The sequence below is a fragment of the Bemisia tabaci genome, chromosome 8 (genome assembly GCF_918797505.1).
Source record: "Bemisia tabaci chromosome 8, PGI_BMITA_v3".
NCBI lineage: Eukaryota > Metazoa > Arthropoda > Insecta > Hemiptera > Aleyrodidae > Bemisia > Bemisia tabaci.
In genome coordinates, this window is record NC_092800.1 from 24,792,553 (window position 1) to 24,813,986 (window position 21,434).

Sequence of the window (21,434 nt, forward strand, 5' to 3'; positions counted from 1 at the left end):
CAAAAATTTGAAATTGCGACAAAAAATTAAAAAAATTCCGGACCTTTTTGCGGAATTTACGCACTTTTTTTGGTGCTTCCGGACCGCCCTTAAAAAATCAGTACTAGTTCCGGACGTTCCGGAAATTCTGGACTAGTATAGACACCCTGTTGTTTATTTCGTCAAATAAATTTTACGGGGTGCTTTTGGAAGAAAATTTCACGAAAAAACCAATGGAACCACTTTCAGATCCTCACAGTTCTGTATGAACGCACTTATAAGCGTTTAAAGTTTCCGAATTTCGTCCGACCCCTCCTGTTGATTCGATCCACTGTGCGGCGGGGGAAGGGAGGAGGTCGAAGGGGCTGATACAACGTCGGGAGGTAAACTGGGTAAATACGTCTGAATCAACAAGCGAGCTTGAGCGTCTTTCTGTTTGCGCTGCAACTAATAAGTGTGGATGCATCGCGCCACTAACTCCTTTCCGCGGAATGGGTCAGTAAGCACGCCGAGTTTTCAACTTACACGAGTATGACTCCCGCGTTACGGAAAAGAGCCGTAAGTGCACTCTGCGATGAGCCTCGATACACACGGTTCCTGTGACGTGCGGGCGTACCTCTTTTTTCACGTGAGCCCTGAAATGCGTGTGGTTATATGAAGAACAGGGCTCACGTGAAAATAGAGATACGCCTTTGCGTAAGAGGGGTGACGATATTAGAAAGTGTGCTGATCGTGCATGGCTCATACGGTGATACACTTACTGTTCTTTTCCGTACAACGGCAGATGAGTGCACTCCAGCAAGTAGGTTTCTGGTGAGATTTCGCGGCGGAAACTGTACGCACGGGGGAAAATGTGTAAGCTGAGTAAATGTTAGCTCCGACGGTCGAAATTCCTTGTATTCGCACGCTGCAAGAGCAACAAAACGCGTGCAAACCATAACCATGGTTCGTGCGGCCTCAAGATCAAGCACTTTTTCTTAATTTTTTCCTAAGCGAATAATTTTCCTCCCGTATCGTGATTTTTGACGGTGAGAATTTTGTCTGTCTTATTTCCCACAGCTTCTTCTTTCTTTCTTTTTTTTTTACCGGGAGAATCTTGGACATTTTTCATTGAAAATTTACTGATTTTTCATCTGATCTCAAGATTCTCAAAAATCAGAAAAAATTTGGAAAACTGCACAGGTTATTCTTGTAAAAAATTGAATTTTTTGTCAATTTTTGCAACCTCGGAATGAAGTTATGTTTCTACACCCGGAAAACGACAAATTTATATATCTTTCCAGGCTTTTAAGAGATTTTTTCTTCTTTTCCTGCTGGTTTTATGACTTTGTGTCCAGCACCTTCAGCTAGCTTCAGACTATGTTTATTGCCCGTAGATAGCGAGGGATTTAGGCATCCATGCTCCAGGCTTTTCAAATGTTCAGGCATTTTCCAAGACTTTGTCGCCCTTTTCTTAGTCGTGGCAGAAAAAAAGCTTCATTGAAGACAGTCCCGAAAAAATTCCACTCCAAGAAAGCGCCCGGACGAGCCAAATCGTCCAATAAACCACTTTCGCTACGATGAATTTCCCCTTGCAAACTGCATTTTTACCAGGAGAATCTCGGACATTTTTAATTGAAAATTTACTGACTTTTCACATGATCTCAAGATTCTCAAAAATCAGCAAAATTTTGGACAACAACAACTGCATAGGTTCTTTTTGTAAAAAATTGAATTTTTTGTCAATTTTACAACCTCGGAATAAAGTTATGTTTCTACACCCGAAAAACGACAAACTTGATTTTTTTTTCTTTTTCTGCTGGTTTTATGGCTTTGTGTCCAGCACCTTCAGCCAGCTTCAGACTATGTTTATTGTCCGTAGATAGCGAGAGATTGAGGCATTCATGCTCCAGGCTTTTCAAATGTTCAGGTATTTTCTAAAACTTTGTCGCCCTTTTTTAAGTCGCGGCAGAAAAAAAGCTCCATCGAAGACGGTCCCGAAAAAATTCCACTCCAAGAAAGTGCCCGCACGAGCCAAATCGTCCAATTTTTCACTTTCGCTAACAAGCGCTCGGGCGGTGCCCTAAAAACGACACCGGAGAGGTCATAAACTTTATGGGACAACGAGCTGCCCGCGACGGCGACGGCGTTTTCCTCCACCGGGTCCCGGGCTAGATTTATGGCAAAAGCTCCAAGTAAAGGCCAGCGCCGGCGTTGCCACATCGGCGCCGCGTCCCGTGGCAACCTAGAGTCCCTTTATACTGAGAGTCAAGACAATTTGAATCCATTTCTGATTGGTTCCCGTATTTTAGGCCTCCACAGTGTCACAAACGGGAATAAAGATTACATTTTCGCCGATTGCAAAGATTATAATCTGGAATGGACCGGGGAATTACGGGTTCGGCAAGGAACAAACGGAATGAGAGAAGGAACGGAGAAAGGAATTTGAGAATGGACCGATCAAAGATTACAAAAAACGTTCAATTTATGTAATCTTTATTCCCGTTTGTGACTCCATGAGGGGTGTTGTCTTGACTCTCAGTATAAAGGGACTCTAGTGGCAAGCGACACGACGGCCGCGGTGCGTCGATATGGCAACGTGGCTTGGAAGGAGAGCTTAAAGGCTAATCAACTCGAGAGTCTAACGAACGTCACAGCGAGCGCGGGGCCGGTGCCCTGGAAAATGGAGCGGAGCTCCCCAGACCTCCACACACACACACACACATCGTTGGACCCCGGCCCAGGAGCGCGGTATGCGGTGTTCCGAATCGCCGCTTTTATGGGGACGGACGTCTTTCATAAGGATTTCGTGAAACATTGTCGACGGGTCAATGCGGCCGTGCTAAGGAAGAACGCCGTATGAACCTTCAGGCGTTGCCAAATTTCCCTCGATAAAACACGAATTTGTCAGTAAACTTGTGAATATTTTTCTTCCAATTCTTCAGATAATTTTGCTCGCAATTTCACCGAAAAGTCCGAAAGATTTCAAGGGGAAATATTCATAACTTTCCCAAAAAAATGACCATTTTATCGATGGAAATTTGACACCTCTGGAATGTTCATACGGCGTTCTCCCTCAGCACGGCAGAATGCTGCCGTGCTAAGGAAGAACGCAGTATGAACAGGGCGTCTGGTTTTTTATTTTTTCATTTTAGGAAATCCTTGATGAAATCCTGATTTTTCCTGATTTTTGACTGCTAAATCCTGATTTTATAATTTTTTTCAAATCCTGACTTCACGCGAGGCGAATGTAAGTTTACAAAAATAGCTCTTGGACGGCCGACCTTTCTCAAATCCTGATTTTACGACCGATTTTTCCTCAAATCCTGATGAAATCGGGATTAAATCCTGATTGACCTCAAATCCTGATAGAATCGGGAGAATTCGGAAAATCCTGATGCTAGACACCCTGAAAATCGAGAGTTGCCAAATTTCCCTTGATAAGACATGTATTTTTTACGACATTCATGCACATTTTTCTTTGAAATTTTCGGATATTTTGGATTGAACTGCGTACGAAATCGTCTGAAAATTTTGGAAGAAAATATTTACATTTCCCCCTGCAAATTCGGTAATTGTCGAAGGAAATTTGGCAACGTCTGAAAGGTTTGTACGGTGTTTTCCCTTGCCACGACAGAAGGGGGCCGAGTGAAAATAGGCGGTGGAAACTAATCGGAAAGAGTTCGGCTGAGACGCAGTTAAATTTTTGGTTTATTCTGACAGGGTTGCTACAGAATAAGGAAAATAAATTCCCTAACATTTCCCTGTTTATCCTGACACATTTTGGTGAAATCCCCTGACAATTGAAAAAATGTCAGATTTTTAAAAAGACATGGTAGGAAATAGTTGCCAGGCAAACATTTGTTTTAAACGTCAAACCCACTTGAGAAACCAAATGAAGGTGATTTGACGATTTTCCTCTGGCATTTCCAGGCTTTCCCTGACTTTTTAAAATTCCCTGACATTCCCCTGGTTTTACCTGACTGTGGAAACCATATATTCAAGTTGATTTTCTGTCCTTTCGAAATGATCCTCCTATCAACCAAAACGATTTGTTTGATTGGTTGATCACCCAAATTTTTGGCTGAATTGACCAAAACGTTAGTGACATCAACCGAAACTTAAGAGGTTACTCCAAAGGTACGGAAATTGTGGGGAAAAAATGCTCATGAGAGTTATTAGATAAGGACAAACGCTGCTGTAGACACATTCGAATGTCGTCATTAGTCTGATGTAATATTCATTTGGGAGGAATTTATGTTCATTTTTTATTGAAACGTTCGGTTAGCTCGGATCAAATTGCAAAGGAAATTCTCTAAAAATTTGAAAATAAGCATACACAAGTTTTTCAGACAATTCTTAGTTTACCGCAGTAACCTGCGTTTTTCCTTACCACGGTAGCGCGGTTCAAACAAACGACCACGTCATAATCAATGTGAATATCGATCCGCACTTCGCGATATTCCGAATAAATGACGTCATACGAGCTGTTACGGGTCGAACCTCTCCGCAAGCCCCACACCCTCAACCGGGGGCGCGCGAAAAAGCTCAAAATTAGTCGAAGCAGAGCCTTAACCCAATTCGGGCGCCGGACTCGACGGCACGTACTTGTGTTCGGTCGCTGTTCATTAAACCTTACGTCACTCATTAAAAAAGCGACGAGACAGGTCTTTAATCCCGTCCGCTCCCGGTGAAAAAGCTCCCGGGGCACGCGAGGGAACGGGGGGGAGGGGGGGAGGGGGGGAGGGGGGCGGGAGTGGGGGCGTGGGGGGGAGGGGTGCGGTTGGAGGGTGGTCAAATGTTCATGTTTTAATTAAGAATGGTTTAACTGATAAACCGCGCTCTCGGACTCGCTTCAATGTTGACCTAATTTATTAGCGTGTGTCTACATAAAGCTACCCGTTTTCCCCGTCCAATTTGCGGGAGGAGGGGGGGGGGGGGGGCTCCACCCACGTAACCCCCCCCCCCCCCCCCCCGGGGGTCTGAATCTTTCCTTTGGCTGCCGATCGCGAGCGGCCAGCGGAATGACCGTTACGGGACGTCCACTCTTCCGCGGTGAAGAAAAACGTCGTACGAACATTTGGATGTTGCCAAATCTCTTCCGGAACGATATTTGTTTTGAGTGAAAGTTGGTTAATATTTTTGATCGGTATTCGCGGATACTTTAGACGAGATTTCGAGTAGAATTACCGGGAAATTGCGAGGGGAAATGTGAATGAGGTTCGTGAAAATTCGTGTTTTAGCGAGGGAAATGAGGCAACGTCGGAAGTCTCATACGGCGTTTTTCTTCAGGACGGCAGCACTCCACCCTGATTAAGGTTTTAAAATTGAAAAGGCTCCGAGCCGTGCCGCACAGAGGATCGGAAAATTTGGAGATATTGGACAAGACGAATCGGACCGCGTAAGCAGGTAGGAACCATGGCCGGATTTACCTACATGCCGTCCATGGGCCGCCTGTATTTTGCCGTCCTCTTCTCATTCATTTGGAAACATCAATAAAAACCATCAAGTGAACGTGCCGGAGGGAGAGGGGTGCATGAGACGCGTTCACTCGTGTTGGACACATTTTTTGCGTAAGCCCTGTCAACGCTACTAGCAAAAGTTCACGGAACTTCGCGCGAAAGTTCAGTTCCGTAAACCTATCTCTGTGGGGACAAGGCCTTTCATTTGTAAGAAATGGACTAAAAAATTAAGAAAGAACAAACATAAATGTGGTTTAATAATTTTAACTTCCGCCGCCGTGTCGCGCTGACCACACTGTGTTTAGCGCAATGCGTGAAGTATTCATGTAGTCTTGTAGGCACTGTGCGTTTCACGCCGCGCCGACCGCTGTTGACCGTACTGTGTTTGTTGCGATGCGTGAAGTTTTCATGCAGTCTTGTAGGCGCTAATATGTGTTACATGCCGACCGCCGCGTCGAGGGCATCTCCTTTTCATCTCAAGTCCTCATCATTTCTCTTGGCGCCACGCCGCTCCAGGCCAAATTACGTGTTTGGCTTCTCTCTTAACTCAACTAATCAAAGATGCGCAGTCTCTTGTATCACCGAAATGCGACAAAATTAGAAATTAATGAACTCTCAGGGAATGAGAGATTTTGTCACCTTTTCTTGTTTATAATTTTTTTTGGAATCCGATTTTTTCGTACCTGCATTTAAAAAAATTGCAAAATTTGCCGCCCCCTAATTTTCCGCCATGGGCCGCGGCCCATGTGGCCACCCCCTTAATCCGGCTCTGGTAGGAACCAACCTCTGACGAGAAATTCTACGATAAACCAATGAAACCACTTTCAAACTCATTGTCAGACGTTTCTTTTAGACGTAAAAAAAGAAGCTTCGAAGTTTCCACATGGATCGCATTTAGCAAAAAGGAATCATCACGATTGCAGTATTGAAAAAATGTTGCTTCTTGATGATTGAATCGCATTCAGCAACAAGAAACCAGTGCAATTACAGTGTTGTTAAAATGTTGCTTCTTGATTTGATTACAGTACATATTATATTAAGTATTTTCAAAAGAAAACGAGGAGTTGCACGGTTACGAAAACACTGTAATTGCACTGTTGGTTCTTTTTTGCTGAACGCAAACCATACACTGGAAAAAAAACCACATTGGATCTAGGGTCCAGACTCTTAAACACATCGACAAGAAAAAGTGCTCTTGATTCAATCAGAATCTAGCTTAAATCAAGAGGCTAGCCTCTTAATTTGAGCGGATTTCGTTTTGATTCAAGCAAAAATCCGATTGAATCAATAGTATTTTCTCTTGTCTATGTTTTCAAGAGTCTGGACTCTAGATCCAATGTGTTTTTTTTTCCAGTGTATGGATTACATTTTCAAATATGGAACAACTATCTCTGGCTGTTCTTTAAAAGCATCTTCCTCAATAGGGAAACCAATATGTGTTGTGTTGCATACATGTTGTTTCTAAAATGAGCCAGAAATAGTGATGAATTACTATTGTACATCTATGCATAACCACACTGGTTGCAATAAGGATCTCCTTACAGCACACTGAAAAAAAAATCTCGGTGTAATTATTAAGAAAAGGGTAAAATTACCAAGAATTCAGGGTTCTATTAGATTATTGATATTTGATATCTATTTGATATTTGATTGATGACAATTGATTGAAGTAATTTTACCGAGAAATCTCGGTAAAATTATTGAACTTTCTTGGTAATTTTACTGGACCTTGGTAAAAACGCCGATATTTTTTATCGACTGTGGTTGAATTACCGAGATGAAATGGCGAAGTTACCGGGAATTGATTACCAATAAAAGTAGTATTCTTACCTGAAAAAAACAGTAAAAATACCGGTTTTTAGGTAAGCTTACCAGTCTGTCTTGGTAAAATTACCAATAATTGGTAAAAAAGTGAGATGGTAAAGGTACCAACGGACCTTGGTAAAAACGCCGAGAATTTTTTTTCAGTGTATGATGTCCAACCTCTCCCATTGACTCGCTTCACTGTGCGCCGCGAATCGTGGAACTTAATTTTTGAAACGGGTCGTTTATTCGGTGGGGGTTTTCCGCCCGCGGTCCTTTATCCGCGGGGGCCTTCGCTCCTTTTTTACTCGTTTAACGCGACGGATAAAAAGGGCTGGAGCAGTTCTTTCTCGCTCGGATAATTACTTACTTTTAAGAGTAAATGGGGCTCCGGGGAGAAAAATACGGACAAGTGCCTTCCACGAGGAGGTGCTCCACGCCGCCGGGGGCCGGAGCCGTGTTTCCGGGTTGGAAACACCTCGACCGCTCCGTTGAAGGGTTGGAGGAGGGGGGAAATGCAAAATCTGACTCTTACGAAATTTACGACATAAGTTTCCCACTTGCAATACCATGTGCGCGTACAACGATAAACTTTTTAGACTTTACTGCTGAAATTCCTACCTTTCTCTGAAGCGTCCTCCTTTGGGGCGGTTCAAGTATTACGTAAGCTACTTAAAGCCGGCTCCAGACTACGCGGCATTCGCCAGGCAGGGTGTCTACTAAAACAGGCTGGCCGAAAACCAGTACTTTTACAATGCTTTTTCAGTATACATTCTCAAGATATTCAGTATACCTCCTCAACATAAATGTTCAGTACCTCCAATTGACGAAATTCGAAAAATTTCAAGAATTTTAATTTCTCGCTTAAATTTTGACAAAAATAACAGGAAACTGAAGAAAATCCCGGACCTTCGTTCGGAATTTCGGCACTTAATCAGTACTTCCGGATCGCCTTTAAAAAAGCAGTACTATTTCCGGACTTGTAGACACCCTACCGAATGGTGAATATTCGTGATTTGGCGAGTGTCGAGTGTGTCCACGAGAGTGTACACATCCACACTACAGTTAAGACAGTCCGTTAAAGATACAGGTGCGTTGGAAACTATCCCTCGATTGACATTGAGGTGATTCGATGGACGTCATATTTTGTGTCAGAGCGGCATGCGATGTATGGCAGCAATTGGTTCCATTTTTTCAGCTACTCGTCATTTTTCTTCAATTTTGAGATCGCAATTCTGTTGTCAGGAGACTAAAGCACTCACATACCAATTTTAACAAAGAAATTCAACTTAATAAAGGCGTGGTTTTTTCAGAGAGAAAACAACGCATTCGATGATATCGAAAGTGCACTCGAATGCGATATTTTCTCTCTAAAAAAACCACGCCTTTATTACGTTGAATTTCTTTGTTAAAATTGGTATGTGAGTGCTTTAGTCTCCTGACAACAGAATTGCGATCTCAAAATTGGAGAAAAATGACGAGTAGCTGAAAAAATGGAACCAATTGATGCCATACATCGCATGCCGTTCTGACACAAAATATGGCGTCCATCGAATCACCTTAATTTTTAAATTCCTTTAAGAGCTTGTGACGAAGGACCTCTTATCAACATCCAAGAGGAGAGCGGAGGGTGCTGCGGTGGGGGCTGGGGAGTAGCCAGGGGGCGACGCGCGACGTGACAAGACGCGACGGTGCCCCGAACGCCGAACCGCTGGGCATAATTTACTTTGCACAGCCACGGCTAGGCGCGAATTATGGCCTGGCACCCCACCCACCTTTCGTTACTCGCACGGATGCGGGGCGTGGAGCCGTATCGAATCGGTTTCAATTATTCGTACGTTAGTCAGAATTTGAAACTAGGTGCCTGCTATCCGGCTTCTGGTGAGCCTCCGGGTACCGATGCCGGATCTCCGGAGAAAAATGTGCTGGTTACACGCTCAAATTCCCACCAATGGAGATGTTGCATGTGTGAGGGATTTGCGATTTGACTGTTGATTCTTATGTACAAGTTCGCGAGAAACTCAATGGTGCCACTGCTTTTCTCTGAAATCGTCTCCCAAGCTCAAAAAAAGCTCTCAAAGTGAGGCCAAAATGGAATGGATATCCCACCCTACCCTGGGAGTCCACCTCACATCAAAACAATCTCTCCATGCAAAGATAGGGAGCAAATACATTGACAGGGCTGCCACTTCATTTGGGGACTCCAAAACTGAAAACACGGCAACCCTGCTAATGTATTTGCTCCCTATCTTTGCATGGAGAGTTTGTTTTGATGTAGAGGTGGACTCTCAGGGTAGGGTGGGATATCCCCTCCATTTTGGCCTCACTTTAAGAACTTTTTTTGAGCTTGGGAGATAATTTCAGAGAAAACCAGTGGCACCATCGTGTTTCTCGCGAACTTTTACATGAGAATCAATGGTCAAATCGCAAATCCCTCACACATGCAACATCTCCATTTCCGATCAAATGGTGACTGGTGCGCACTATCTACCATCAAATTTCTGCGGCCTGCAAAAATTTGATGGTAGATGATGGAACTGTGGGGCTCATTCGTCATCTGATTTCCACACAACCGTGCTTATTTCGTGCTTATTTCAATCAACACGCTGTTTTAATTAATTTTACTTAATAATCTAGATAACTCTTGACCGCCATCTTGGTCATCATTTTGATCGGAGTTTGACGGAAATTTGAACGTGTAACCAGGCCAAAACAAGCGCTCTTGTGTTTATGCCGCGCTTAGGATGAGCGTCGCGTAAGTATCCAAATGATGCTAACATCACAGCGATATGGAAATTATTTTGAAAAAAAGTAGTCAAAAGTTGAAAAAATCAATGCACACTCGCGTGCTGACGTCATCGGGGCACACATTGATGACGTCATCCGAACATTATTGGATGACGTCATTGAAGTGCCGGTATTCAGATTGGTATAATATCCATATTTTCGTCTAACTTTTTAGTTTAGCATTTAAATGCTGCGACTGACATCGTGTCATCTTGCAGGGTTGTCATAATTTCTTCATCTTTAAATTCCCTGACTGGAAAACGTTTGATCTAGAGTCCAGACTCTTGAAAACATTGACAAGAAATAATACTCTTGATTCAATCGGATTTTTGCTTGAATCAAAGCGAAATCCGCTTACATTAAGAGGCTTGGTTTTTGATTTAAGCTAGATTCTGATTGAATCAAGATTACTTTTTCTTGTCGATGTTTTTAAGAGTCTGGACTCTAGATCCAATGTGTTTTTTCCAGTGCTGACTATTTTTGCTTTTCCTTGACTATAGAAACTTTTCTGATTCCCTGGCATTCGAATAAAGTCTCCACTTTGATTTTTTTCCTTAAAAATAAACCAACTTCTGTTAAACGCTAAACATAATAAATTCCCTGGGTTTTTCTAACGCTCCCCGTTTTCCAGACTGCTAATACCGACCTTAGTCAAATTATGAGTTAATTATGGAAGTTTTCGATATGTTCGACGTGTGATCCGTGAAAATTCCTTTTCATACCTGGATTGCATTTGCAAAAAGGAACCACTAGCATTGCAATGATGCTAAGATTGTGCAACTTCATCCTTTGCAATAAAATTGCGGGAATCGTGAAAAACTATGAAATTTAGATGGTAATTTTTGTCTTAAATTCACAGTTTTTAGCGAGAAAATAGAAACTATCAATGGATAATCGGGTTTTTCCGCCAAGACAAAAGAAGTTGCACAATCTTAGCAACATTGCACTGCTAGTGGTTCCTTTTTGCAAAATGCAATCCACCTAGTCTTATGTCTCATTTTATAGGGAGAAACTTAGCAACGTTAGAATGTTCATACGGCGTTCATGGTCAGCCTAGGAGTTCTATTCGCTAGCGCGGTTGTTTTCGGGCTCGAACGGACGCCGCGCGCATAACGGGTTCGAACACCGAACAGAGCGTCGCGTCGTTCCCGCGGATTAGCGCGTCAAAATCGCCCGAGGGATTTATCGGTGACGTGCCCACGTCACATCCGTCCGAAGGAACCGTGCCGTCGTTTCCACGTCCGTTTCGAGCTGGACGAACGGATTTCCGGGCGCTGTGGCTGTGGGTGTCGAGGGTGTTGATCCCGGAGTGATAAGGGTGGTTTGTCCGAGGAAGGCTATGAGGAGGTCCGCATCCCTCGGAGCGCCAGGAGATGAGTGGTGTCATGCAGTGGCGTGGCGTGAATTGCGATATATCAATCGTTATGCCATTTAAACCTATGAAAAAAGATCGATTATCAGGGTATTTGCAGCGAACACCTTAGTAATCGATTCTTTACCATAGCTTCAAATGGCGAGATATCGATAATCGATTATTCACGCCACGCCACTGGTGTCATGTGCTTTGAGATACATCGATCGATCGATCTGCCATTTAAACTTATAAAGGATTCATAAACAGGATGTTTGCGACGAAAACTTTAATAGGTAATCGATTATTTACCACAGCTTCAAATGAGGAATAATCGAAAGTCGGCCATGCCACTGCAGGAGATTTGACGATGAGTCTACTGGACGTCAAATGAGCCATGCTACCGTGCTAAGGAAGAACGTCGTATGAACCTTCAGACGTTGCCAAATTTCTTTTGATAAAATATGAATTTACAGGGAAATCCGGGAGTATTTTTCCTCGAATTGTTCGGAGAATTTCATCCGAGATTGGATCTAAATTATCTGAAAATTTCACGAGGAAATATTCATAACCCTCCTTAAAAAACAAATTACTGGAGGAAGTTTGGCAACTGTCGAATGCTAGACTCGGTGGAAAAAATAGTCCTTGGCGTTTTCAGATTGTTCAAGATCAAAATGATCAAAATTCCCTGATTTTTCACACCGTCAATTTCTGTTCGCGTAGGCGTAGAACTCAGAATGAACGATATCTGACATTAATTCATCGTTACCCAAATGAAGGCACGCAACTTCTTTTTAACATTGCAAAATAACCACTCACAAAATAAATTTTTTATTGGGACTGTAGCTAGTACTTATCTCACTCAAAATTTCGAGAAAATGTCCACTAATACCACGGTAGATTTACACAGGTATGGACAGAACGAAACAACTGGCCTCTGATTGGCTCTCCAGCGGCCCCTTAACGTCAGCCATTTTGGATGTTTTGATTATTTTGATTTATTATGTTCGGTTTATCGTTTGTCAAAATTTTGTGGGATTTTTTGCACAATTTTGGTTATGCGATATTAATTTTAGCGTTTAAACGCACAAATGTTTGAATGTTAATTTGATTGTAATTTAATTGAAAAACGGGCCCCTTAACCTACGTCACGAGGTCATGTGACACGTACTGAGGCTCATGGGAAAGAGCCGTATGCAAAAACGACATTTTTCGCCCCCCCACTAAAACTTATTCAAACTTCGTCTATCAGTTACTAATACTGGAGCGCTTCTTTCCCCAAATTTTCAGACCCCCAAAAAATTTTGGGGGGGCGCTAGGGGGGGTGGAAGTCAAAACCTGTGACCCTCGATATCTTTCGAACGAAACAAGATATTGAGGCCCGGTTTGGACGAAAAATCGTCTAAAATTGCATACTTTAAGATTCTAAAGGTCAAAATCCCAAAATTAAATTTTTAAATTAACTTATGTGCTTTTTTTCAGTTTTTGAGGAAAAACAATTTCTTTTAAACAGATTAAACTGAAATTTCACATTTTTTGATTTGAACCAAAACCAGTTTTTTAAATTGTTCGTCTTTTTCCGCATCCAACGAGTGGTCGTATAAGCTGGGGAACCGAACGGTTCCGGAGTTATGATCGATTGAAGTTTCCGCTCAACGCGCGCCGACCGATTTTCGCGCGCAAAAAAGTCGGATTTGACTGTTATTAAATCAGATTGAATGTTCAAACTGAGCAAAATGCATTATTAGGGACTCTTGAGGGTCGCTGAGTTCAGAAATTACAGATACTTCCAAAAAATTCACGTTTTTAAAATTACAGCTCCGTACAGGACCACTGAGCGGCCGGTCGGCGCTCAGTGGGCCTCTAAAATAGCGCTACGGAGCTGTAATTTTAAAAACGTGAATTTTTTGGAAGTATCTGTAATTTCTGAACTCAGCGACCCTCAAGAGTCCCTAATAATGCATTTTGCTCAGTTTGAACATTCAATCTGATTTAATAACAGTCAAATCCGACTTTTTTGCGCGCGAAAATCGGTCGGCGCGCGTTGAGCGGAAACTTCAATCGATCATAACTCCGGAACCGTTCGGTTCCCCAGCTTATACGACCACTCGTTGGATGCGGAAAAAGACGAACAATTTAAAAAACTGGTTTTGGTTCAAATCAAAAAATGTGAAATTTCAGTTTAATCTGTTTAAAAGAAATTGTTTTTCCTCAAAAACTGAAAAAAAGCACATAAGTTAAGTTAAAAATTTAATTTTGGGATTTTGACCTTTAGAATCTTAAAGTATGCAATTTTAGACGATTTTTCGTCCAAACCGGGCCTCAATATCTTGTTTCGTTCGAAAGATATCGAGGTTCACAGGTTTTGACTTCCACCCCCCTAGCGCCCCCCCAAAATTTTTTGGGGGTCTGAAAATTTGGGGAAAGAAGCGCTCCAGTATTAGTAACTGATAGACGAAGTTTGAATAAGTTTCAGTGGGGGGGGCGAAAAATGTCGTTTTTGCATACGGCTCTTTCAACTTTTCCATACCTGTGTAAATCTACCTTGCACTAATACAGTAGAATCGGCTCGTGTGAAAACGTCCGTTGTCCAAAACAGGATTTAATAATTTCAGAGGTTTCTTTAGCCCCTCGACACTGATGAACAAGACTGGTCTTTTTAATAAACGTTTAATTATCCTAAGGGAATTTTCTTAAAATTATTCTACACTCCTAACGTCTTAAACCATCTTATGTTTACAAGTTACAAGGAAAGCCACTCTTTGAAATACTGTGCTTTTCATCGGACGTTTCCGCACACGCCGATTTAATCAGAACTAGCAAAATTTTGAACAGAAATCGGACAGTCATAACCTTATTTAAAAAAACTGAACTGTTTGCGACAATCTTGCAGAGTTGGAATGAAGCAATACCGCAATATCTGCGATCGGAGTACGGGACATTATTCGGCAGGAAAAAGTAGTTGTTTGGAATAAAAACTTACTTAGCTGCAAGGGATTCATTCTTTTTCTCCCTGCTGCAACGACTTTCCACAAAACCCGAAAATTAAAACGCTATTCCCCCGAAAATGAACCTACCCGCCCACGGAGTGAAAGAGAGAAAAAGCGCGCATCCCGCATGATTTTCCGCACCACTAAGGCCTTTCCGCTCGCACCGGGCTGCGCTGCGGGTTGCCATGCAGAAATAACGCAGGCGTTGCACACGCGAGGCGGCACCTGCACCATGTTCCCGGCACCTGTTCGCCGAGGGCTCCCATCACAATATTTTCGAGCTTTCGCGGGCGCGGGAACGAAAAGCAGCGGGGGCGGCGAGGAGGGGGAGGGGGGGAGCCGCCGCGACCCGACCGGGGCTCGGGTCAAAGTGTTAAACTGCCGGAGAGAACCGCTCGATCGGAGTAAAAGCATTCTTGGATTTAATCCCTTCCCTCAAAAGACATATTTGTTACGCAGCTTTTGTAGTGGGGTTTAATCTGCGCTCCGAGCGTTCAACCACCCCCTCCCCCCGGCCCGGCCGCCCTCCTTGGCCGAGCGCTTTTTATTTTAAAACCCCCCGCTTATCTTATTAACATTTAAGTATTTGTTCCGTCTACTCCGTTTCCTCATTCTTCATGCCGCGTCGGGGAGATGTATATTCTTGAGACGTAGGTAAATGGCTCCAGCAACCCCCCTGCCCCCCCCCCCCTCCGGGAGGTACCTTGAATAAATTCTCGTTTCAAACGTAAGCATCCGCGCTTCCAACAACCGCCCCCCGCGCGGGGCGACGCACGGTGGATCGAGTCGATAGGAGAGGTCGGACAAAATTTGGAAACTTTAAACGGTTATAACTCTGTTAATACAAAAATTTGAGGTTGTAAAAGTATTTCCATTGGTTTTTCGTGAAATTTTCTTCCGGAAGCACCCCTTAAAATTTAAAATTTGACGAAATAAACAACAGGGTGTCTACAAGTCCGGAAATAGTGCTGATTTTTTAAGGGTGGTCCGGAAGTGCTGAAAAAGTGCGGAAATTCCGCAAAAAGGTCCGGAATTTTTTTTAATTTTTCGTCATTTTTGTCGCGATTTCAAATTTTTGAAATATCCCGAATTTAGTCAAATTGAGGTACTGAAAAAGTACGGAATTTTTCTGTCGGAGGAGGTATACTGAATTTCTAGAGAATTTGGAAACTTTGAACGGTTATAACTCCGTTAAAACAAAAATTTGAGGTTATAAGAGTGGTTCCGTTGGTTTTCTCGTGAAATTTTCTTCTAGAAACACCCCTTGAAGTTTAAAATCTTGACGGAATAATCATCAAAATTTTCGGTTTCAGTCAAAAGTTTCATGTCCGACCTTCCTGATTGACTCGATCCACCGTGCGGCGCGGATGAAAAGTTAGCCTCTTTTCGGAGCGCCCCGAGCGCGAGTTTTTAAGTTCCTCGGCTCCTTTTAATCCTTTTTGACCTTTGCGGAAGTTGTTCTCGATGCGAGTGTCTTCGTGCTCCGCGCGGGAACGTCACTTCGCGACTTGCGAAGAGGAACTTCGCTCCTAATCCGCGCTTCGCCGACAACGAGTAAGTTGTTTCGTTCGTCTTCGCTTAGTGTTCCGCACGCGTCTCGTCGGAGGAGGTGAAGAAGTTAACGGAGAAAATGGAGGAAAACAACCGGATGACCGCGCTGTTTTAAATAATTTGTATACATCTAATGGAGATGTTGCATGTGTGAGGAATTTGCGATTTGACTCTCCATTCATGTGTAAAAGTTCGCGAGAAACACAATGTTGCCACTGGTTTTCTCTGAAATCAACTCCCAAGCTCAAAAAAGCTCTCAAGTTGAGGCCAAAATGGAGGGGATATCCCACGCTATCCTGAGAGTCCATCTCTACATCAAGACAAACTCTCCATGCAAACATACGGAGTAAATACATTGACAGGGCTGCCACTTTATTTGGGGACTCCAAAACTGAAAACACGGCAACCCTGCTGATGTATTTGCTCCCTATCTTTGCATGGAGAGTTTGTCTTGATGTAGAGGTGGACTCTCAGGGTAGGGTGGTATATCCCCACCATTTTGGCTTCAACTTGAGAGCTTTCTTTGAGCTTCGGAGTTGATTTCAGAGAAAACCAGTGGAACCACCGTGTTTCTCGCGAAATTTTACATAAAATCAATAGTCAAATCGCAAATTCCTCACAAATGCAACATCTCCATTCCTGGTTTTCCCGCCCGGTATTCCTTGACTGTGGCAACCCAGAAAGATGCAAGCATTAAAATTACAGAACAAGGTCCTTCGGAGGGATTCTGGAGTAAAAACGCCTGGAAACTTCGGTTATCTTTCAATTTGGCTTGCAAAAATATGCCACGAAGACGGTCAGCACACTACAAAGCAAATTCCAAAAACAATCCGGTCAATTTCTAATCGCCCACACGCACGAATCGATCAGCTCTGTTTTGCTCCGCTGCCGGCTTAGCGCATTCACCCGACGGATCTGGTATCCGATTCGAGCTGGTTTCGTTGCGATTGTTTTCGGGAATGAGACCCGGGGTGTTTGATACAGTCCCGATGATGGAACCGGAAATCGGAAGTAACGGGCGCCGCGACCGGAAACATCCGCTTTCGGCACCAGAATCCGCGCGGAAGAAAGTTCTGGGCAATGATCCGGGAGTTTCCATCGCTTTCCCCTCTTCGTCAGAAAAAAGAATTCACGCAAATTCCGTCGAGTTTCGGCCGGAAATGAGGCTTCGTTTTTTTTGCCCAATTCTAGACTGACAGGAAATAGGGATGTTGCAAGATCCAAAAATCGCCTCGTAAATGGACTGCATTTAGCAATTTGGAACTATAAATTCTGGCTCACCTAAAAAAAAACACGTATGTGCATAGGGAAACTAATGACAAATACGTTGTTTTTAAACCGGACCGGAATTTATAATTCCAAATTGCAAAATGCAGTCCAAATAATCCCCGATTTCTCGAACTTGCGAACAGGCTATTAAGCGGCCTCCTTTCTCTTCGAAAAAATAAAATAGGAGCGGAAATTTTGAAACACCGCGATGGAACAGGGAAAAAAACACATTGAATCTGGAGTCCAGACTCTTGAAAACATTGACAAAAAAGGACTCTTGATTCAATCAGATTTAAGCTTAAATCAAAAGGAAATCCGCTCAAATTAAGAGGCTTGGTTCTTGATTTAAGCTTAAATCTGATTGAATCAAGAGTCCTTTTTCTCGTCGATGTTTTTAAGAATCTGGACTCTACATCCAATATGTTTTTTTTTCCTGTCAGATACGCGGTTTCGATCTTCGGTCATCGATATGAATATGTAAGGCACGCTAAAAAATCGCGCTACCATCTTCTTCAGTGAAGTTTCAGGCTGATGGAACCACTACTGCCTTCTAAGATCCTCACATCCTTACTTTGTTCCATACGGCCGACGAGCCGTAAGCAGTGTTGTCAGATTTGACGTAAAGTCCAACTTCAGCATGAATGACGACTGGGGTTATTCACTGGGGGGAGCCCACTCCGGTGACTGTGGGTGACCACCACGGCCGCGGGGGGCGGAGAAGAATGTAAGCGATGACTCACACACACTCACACAGACGCGTATGACCGCGGTCATCACATCAGCATCATCGTGTCATCGGCAGGTAACCGCGGCTAATACCTGGAGCACTGTTGCCGAATTATCCGGCGAATCGAGAATCGACTAAGGGGCGTGTCTGTTCATACTAGGATTGCATTTTGCAAAAAGGAACCATTAGCATTGCAATGATGCTAAGATTCTGCAACTTCATCTTTTGCAATAAAATTGCGGAAATCGTGAAAAACTATGAAATTTAGATGGTAATTTTTGTCTTAAATTTACAGTTTTCAGCGAGTAAAATAGAAACTATTAATGGATAATCAGGTTTTTCCTCCAAGACAAAAGAAGTTGCACAATCTTAGCAACATTGCAATGCTAGTGGTTCCTTTTTGCAAAATGCAATCCACTTCATATTCGTTCCTCGATCAGAAGCGGATCTAGGAATTTGGCAACGCCGGATTCCCTCCGTTCAAACCTATGTTAAACAATCGATTCTTATCAGAGCACCCGGCCCCTCCAAGAATCGATATATTTCTACGGGTTTAATGGAGACAAACAATGTTGCCAATTTGCTGGATCGGTCAATGCCATCGATCATCGTTTTCAAGAGACCTCATAGGTTTAATCTGTGAGTATGGGAGGTTACGGGACTCATCTGACGTAGCATCACGAAAGGCATACTTAATTTTTACGAGACTCGAGGAAAATTCGCCCTTTTCAACTTGTTCGCAAATACAGGGTGGCCGTGGCCCAGACCATCCCAGACCTACACTCTGCCGTGCTGAGGAAGAACGCCGTATGAGCCTTCAGGCGTTGCCAAATTTCATTTGATAAACCCCAAATTTACTGGGATAATTGTGAATATTTTTCCCCAAAAATTTCAGACAATTTTACAGGTAATTTAATCTAAAATATCTGAAAATTTCAAAGAAAAAGGAGCATAAATGTCGTAAAAAATACATGTTTTATCAAGGGAAATTTGGCAACTCTTGAATGTTCATACGATGTTTTTCCTTAGTACGGCAGCACTGCCGTGTTGAGGTAGAGCGGCGTAAGAGCCTTCAGACACAGTCAAATTTCCTTTGATATAATATGAATTATTGAGGAAACCCGGGGATATTTTTCTTTGAATTTTGCAGAGACTTTTATTCGGGCTCGATCAGAATTATCTGAAAACTTCAAGAGAAAATATTCATAACTTTCCTAAAAAAAAAAAAAAAAAAAAAAAAAAAAAAAAACTTCATCGGAGGGAATTCGGCAACACTCGAATGTTCATACGGCGTTTTTCTTAGCACGGTATCGGTAGCACAGTACTGCTTTTTTCTCGGTTATTTTAGGTCGGGCGAAACCCAGAACCGCGGGGACAAACAAGGAATTGACCCAAAGGAATCTGACTTTCATGTTCTCGGAGTCCCTTCCCGCCCCCTAGGGAGATAAAGGGGGGGGGGGGTCTCACATCAAAAGCCGATAAGATTTACGTTAACATTTTGAAATTATTTCATGAGCAACTACAGACGATTTTACCCTTATTAATTTTGGATATCTCGGTGTCGATTTAAGTTAAAATTGTCCGCACCTTTCTAATTCCATTGAAATTGTTACCTCCCGTTGCAAAATTGCCCGGCTCGCGGAGTGAGCTGTTTTCTCCCCTGTTTGCGAACTCGTTGCCCAGTTCGAAAACTGGACGTACTTATTTATTCTAAAAGGAACTATGCGCAAAGGGTTGGCGTGCAACATAGTTCCTTTTAGTATAAATACGTCCAACTGGCCATTCCCATTGCCTAGTCCGCGAACTGGGCAGACAGCTCGCGGTATGGCCGGTCTAAAGCCTGTAATTCGGCCGATCGTTAGTTTTAGCTGCAATTCATACGCTAACCGACAAATGCCCCAACTGGCTGATGGTTTCAATAATATTTACAACAATGCAGGGGCGCCATTTCATGTTATTGCAGGGCCAGGCAAAAAAGATAAATATTTTTTTCGGCTCAGCTTCTCACCTAGGAAATGGCAGACGAGCAGTTTTCCTGACGCAACCCAGAAGCACAGGGCCAGCGCAAATGCCTGGCCTGCCTCCCTATAAATGGCGCCCCAGCAATGATTAACCTATCCTGATAAATTTCATTACAACTGATATATTTCATAATTTCCCTTTCCACAACCGGAAATAACTACTGAAATGTTGTTTGTCGGGTTGTTACCTAGGCTACTACACAATCACTGATACTCTTGTGACATATCATTAGCAGTCGATGTAGCATTTGCAGCGTTTCTCGCTTCTGGATGAATCGCGATTTTTAATCCACTACGGCGTTTGACATCGATTATTAACAGCCAAACTCTAGAGAGCTACTTTCGTAAATATTCATAAGCAATCATTCTTCCTCTGATGCCGAGAACAACACTGTCTTAGTGTCCTTAGCGAAAGAAACACACACTCATATCGCAGCAAAAGATGCAAAGATTTGATGTCAATATAACCTACAATATTCATCTGTCAACAAAGACTTTGTCCAAGATTTTAAACACAGGATTGTATTACTTTCGCTGAGAAAACTACGTCAGACATTAAACGTTTCAGTGAGAGAAATGCATGCAAATAAATCAACTCTTGAGAAAGGGCTTACCTGGCTTCAAAGGTTGTAAAGGTGTAGAGATACAAAAATTATCCAGGTGAACAAGTAAGACAGCCATTGTTAACAGAAACATTTTATACATGTGTATCCGCATTAAATTCACTGAGAAACACACTATCAGCTACTATCTAACGTCATCATAGAAATTTAATTTGTTGCTAGAGAATTTCAGAGCACTACGCGAGAAAACACATCTTTTGCTTGCAGTAAACATGTGTTTTTGGTGTAAAAAAATAAATAACGCAACATATGCGACACGACAGACAGGAATCGCAGCACAGCTTCCCCGTGCCCCGCACTTCGACTAACAATAGAAATTGGAAATGAAAACATTCCATTCAATGAACTCGCCGCGAGCGCACTCTAGCTCATGATACTGAAGTTCTAGTTATCTTATTCGCCGCTAGACAGCAGCAAAGTCTGTAAAGCTCAGATTCGGAGCTCGGCACTCCGCTGCGCGCCGACTGGCGTGACGCATTTTAGCGTAGTACTTTCGATACTTTTAATCTCAATAAATTTTTTTTCTTCCTTTAATGTTTTTCAAATATATTCATTTATTTTTTTCTTTCTTTCTTAGAGTACCATTAGTCACCCAAAGAAAGTGGCGATCGGAGTAAAACGAAATCAACTTATGACTGAAACTAACTAGTAAATCCTCCAAAAGTCAATATATGCAATGCTGGTAAGTAGGGGGGGGGGGGGGGGCTTTAATTTGCTTCGGGCTTTAGTTTGCTTCTTTCACACCATAAAACGAACCAAAATGTTACTTATAAATGAAACATCCATAAATGTTTCTCAGAGGGGAAGGGAAGATCATCAAAGCATGATAGGACACATTTTAATATCCTTATTCTTTTTTTAAAAAAAAAAAAATATGAAAAAAAGTAAGAAT

The 21,434-nt window shown here is 42.7% G+C and overlaps 1 protein-coding gene across 1 annotated transcript in view; it reads right to left on the minus strand.

Moving 5' to 3' along the window:
* Kul (Kuzbanian-like) overlaps positions 1-20,883 on the minus strand; it is a 137,448-nt gene extending 116,565 nt beyond the window's left edge. The window contains 1 exon segment of the mRNA XM_019044814.2: positions 20,534-20,883. Within this exon segment, the coding sequence (XP_018900359.2) occupies positions 20,534-20,600 (67 nt within the window). The 5' untranslated portion in view covers positions 20,601-20,883.
* Between the last annotated feature and the right edge of the window lie 551 nt (positions 20,884-21,434).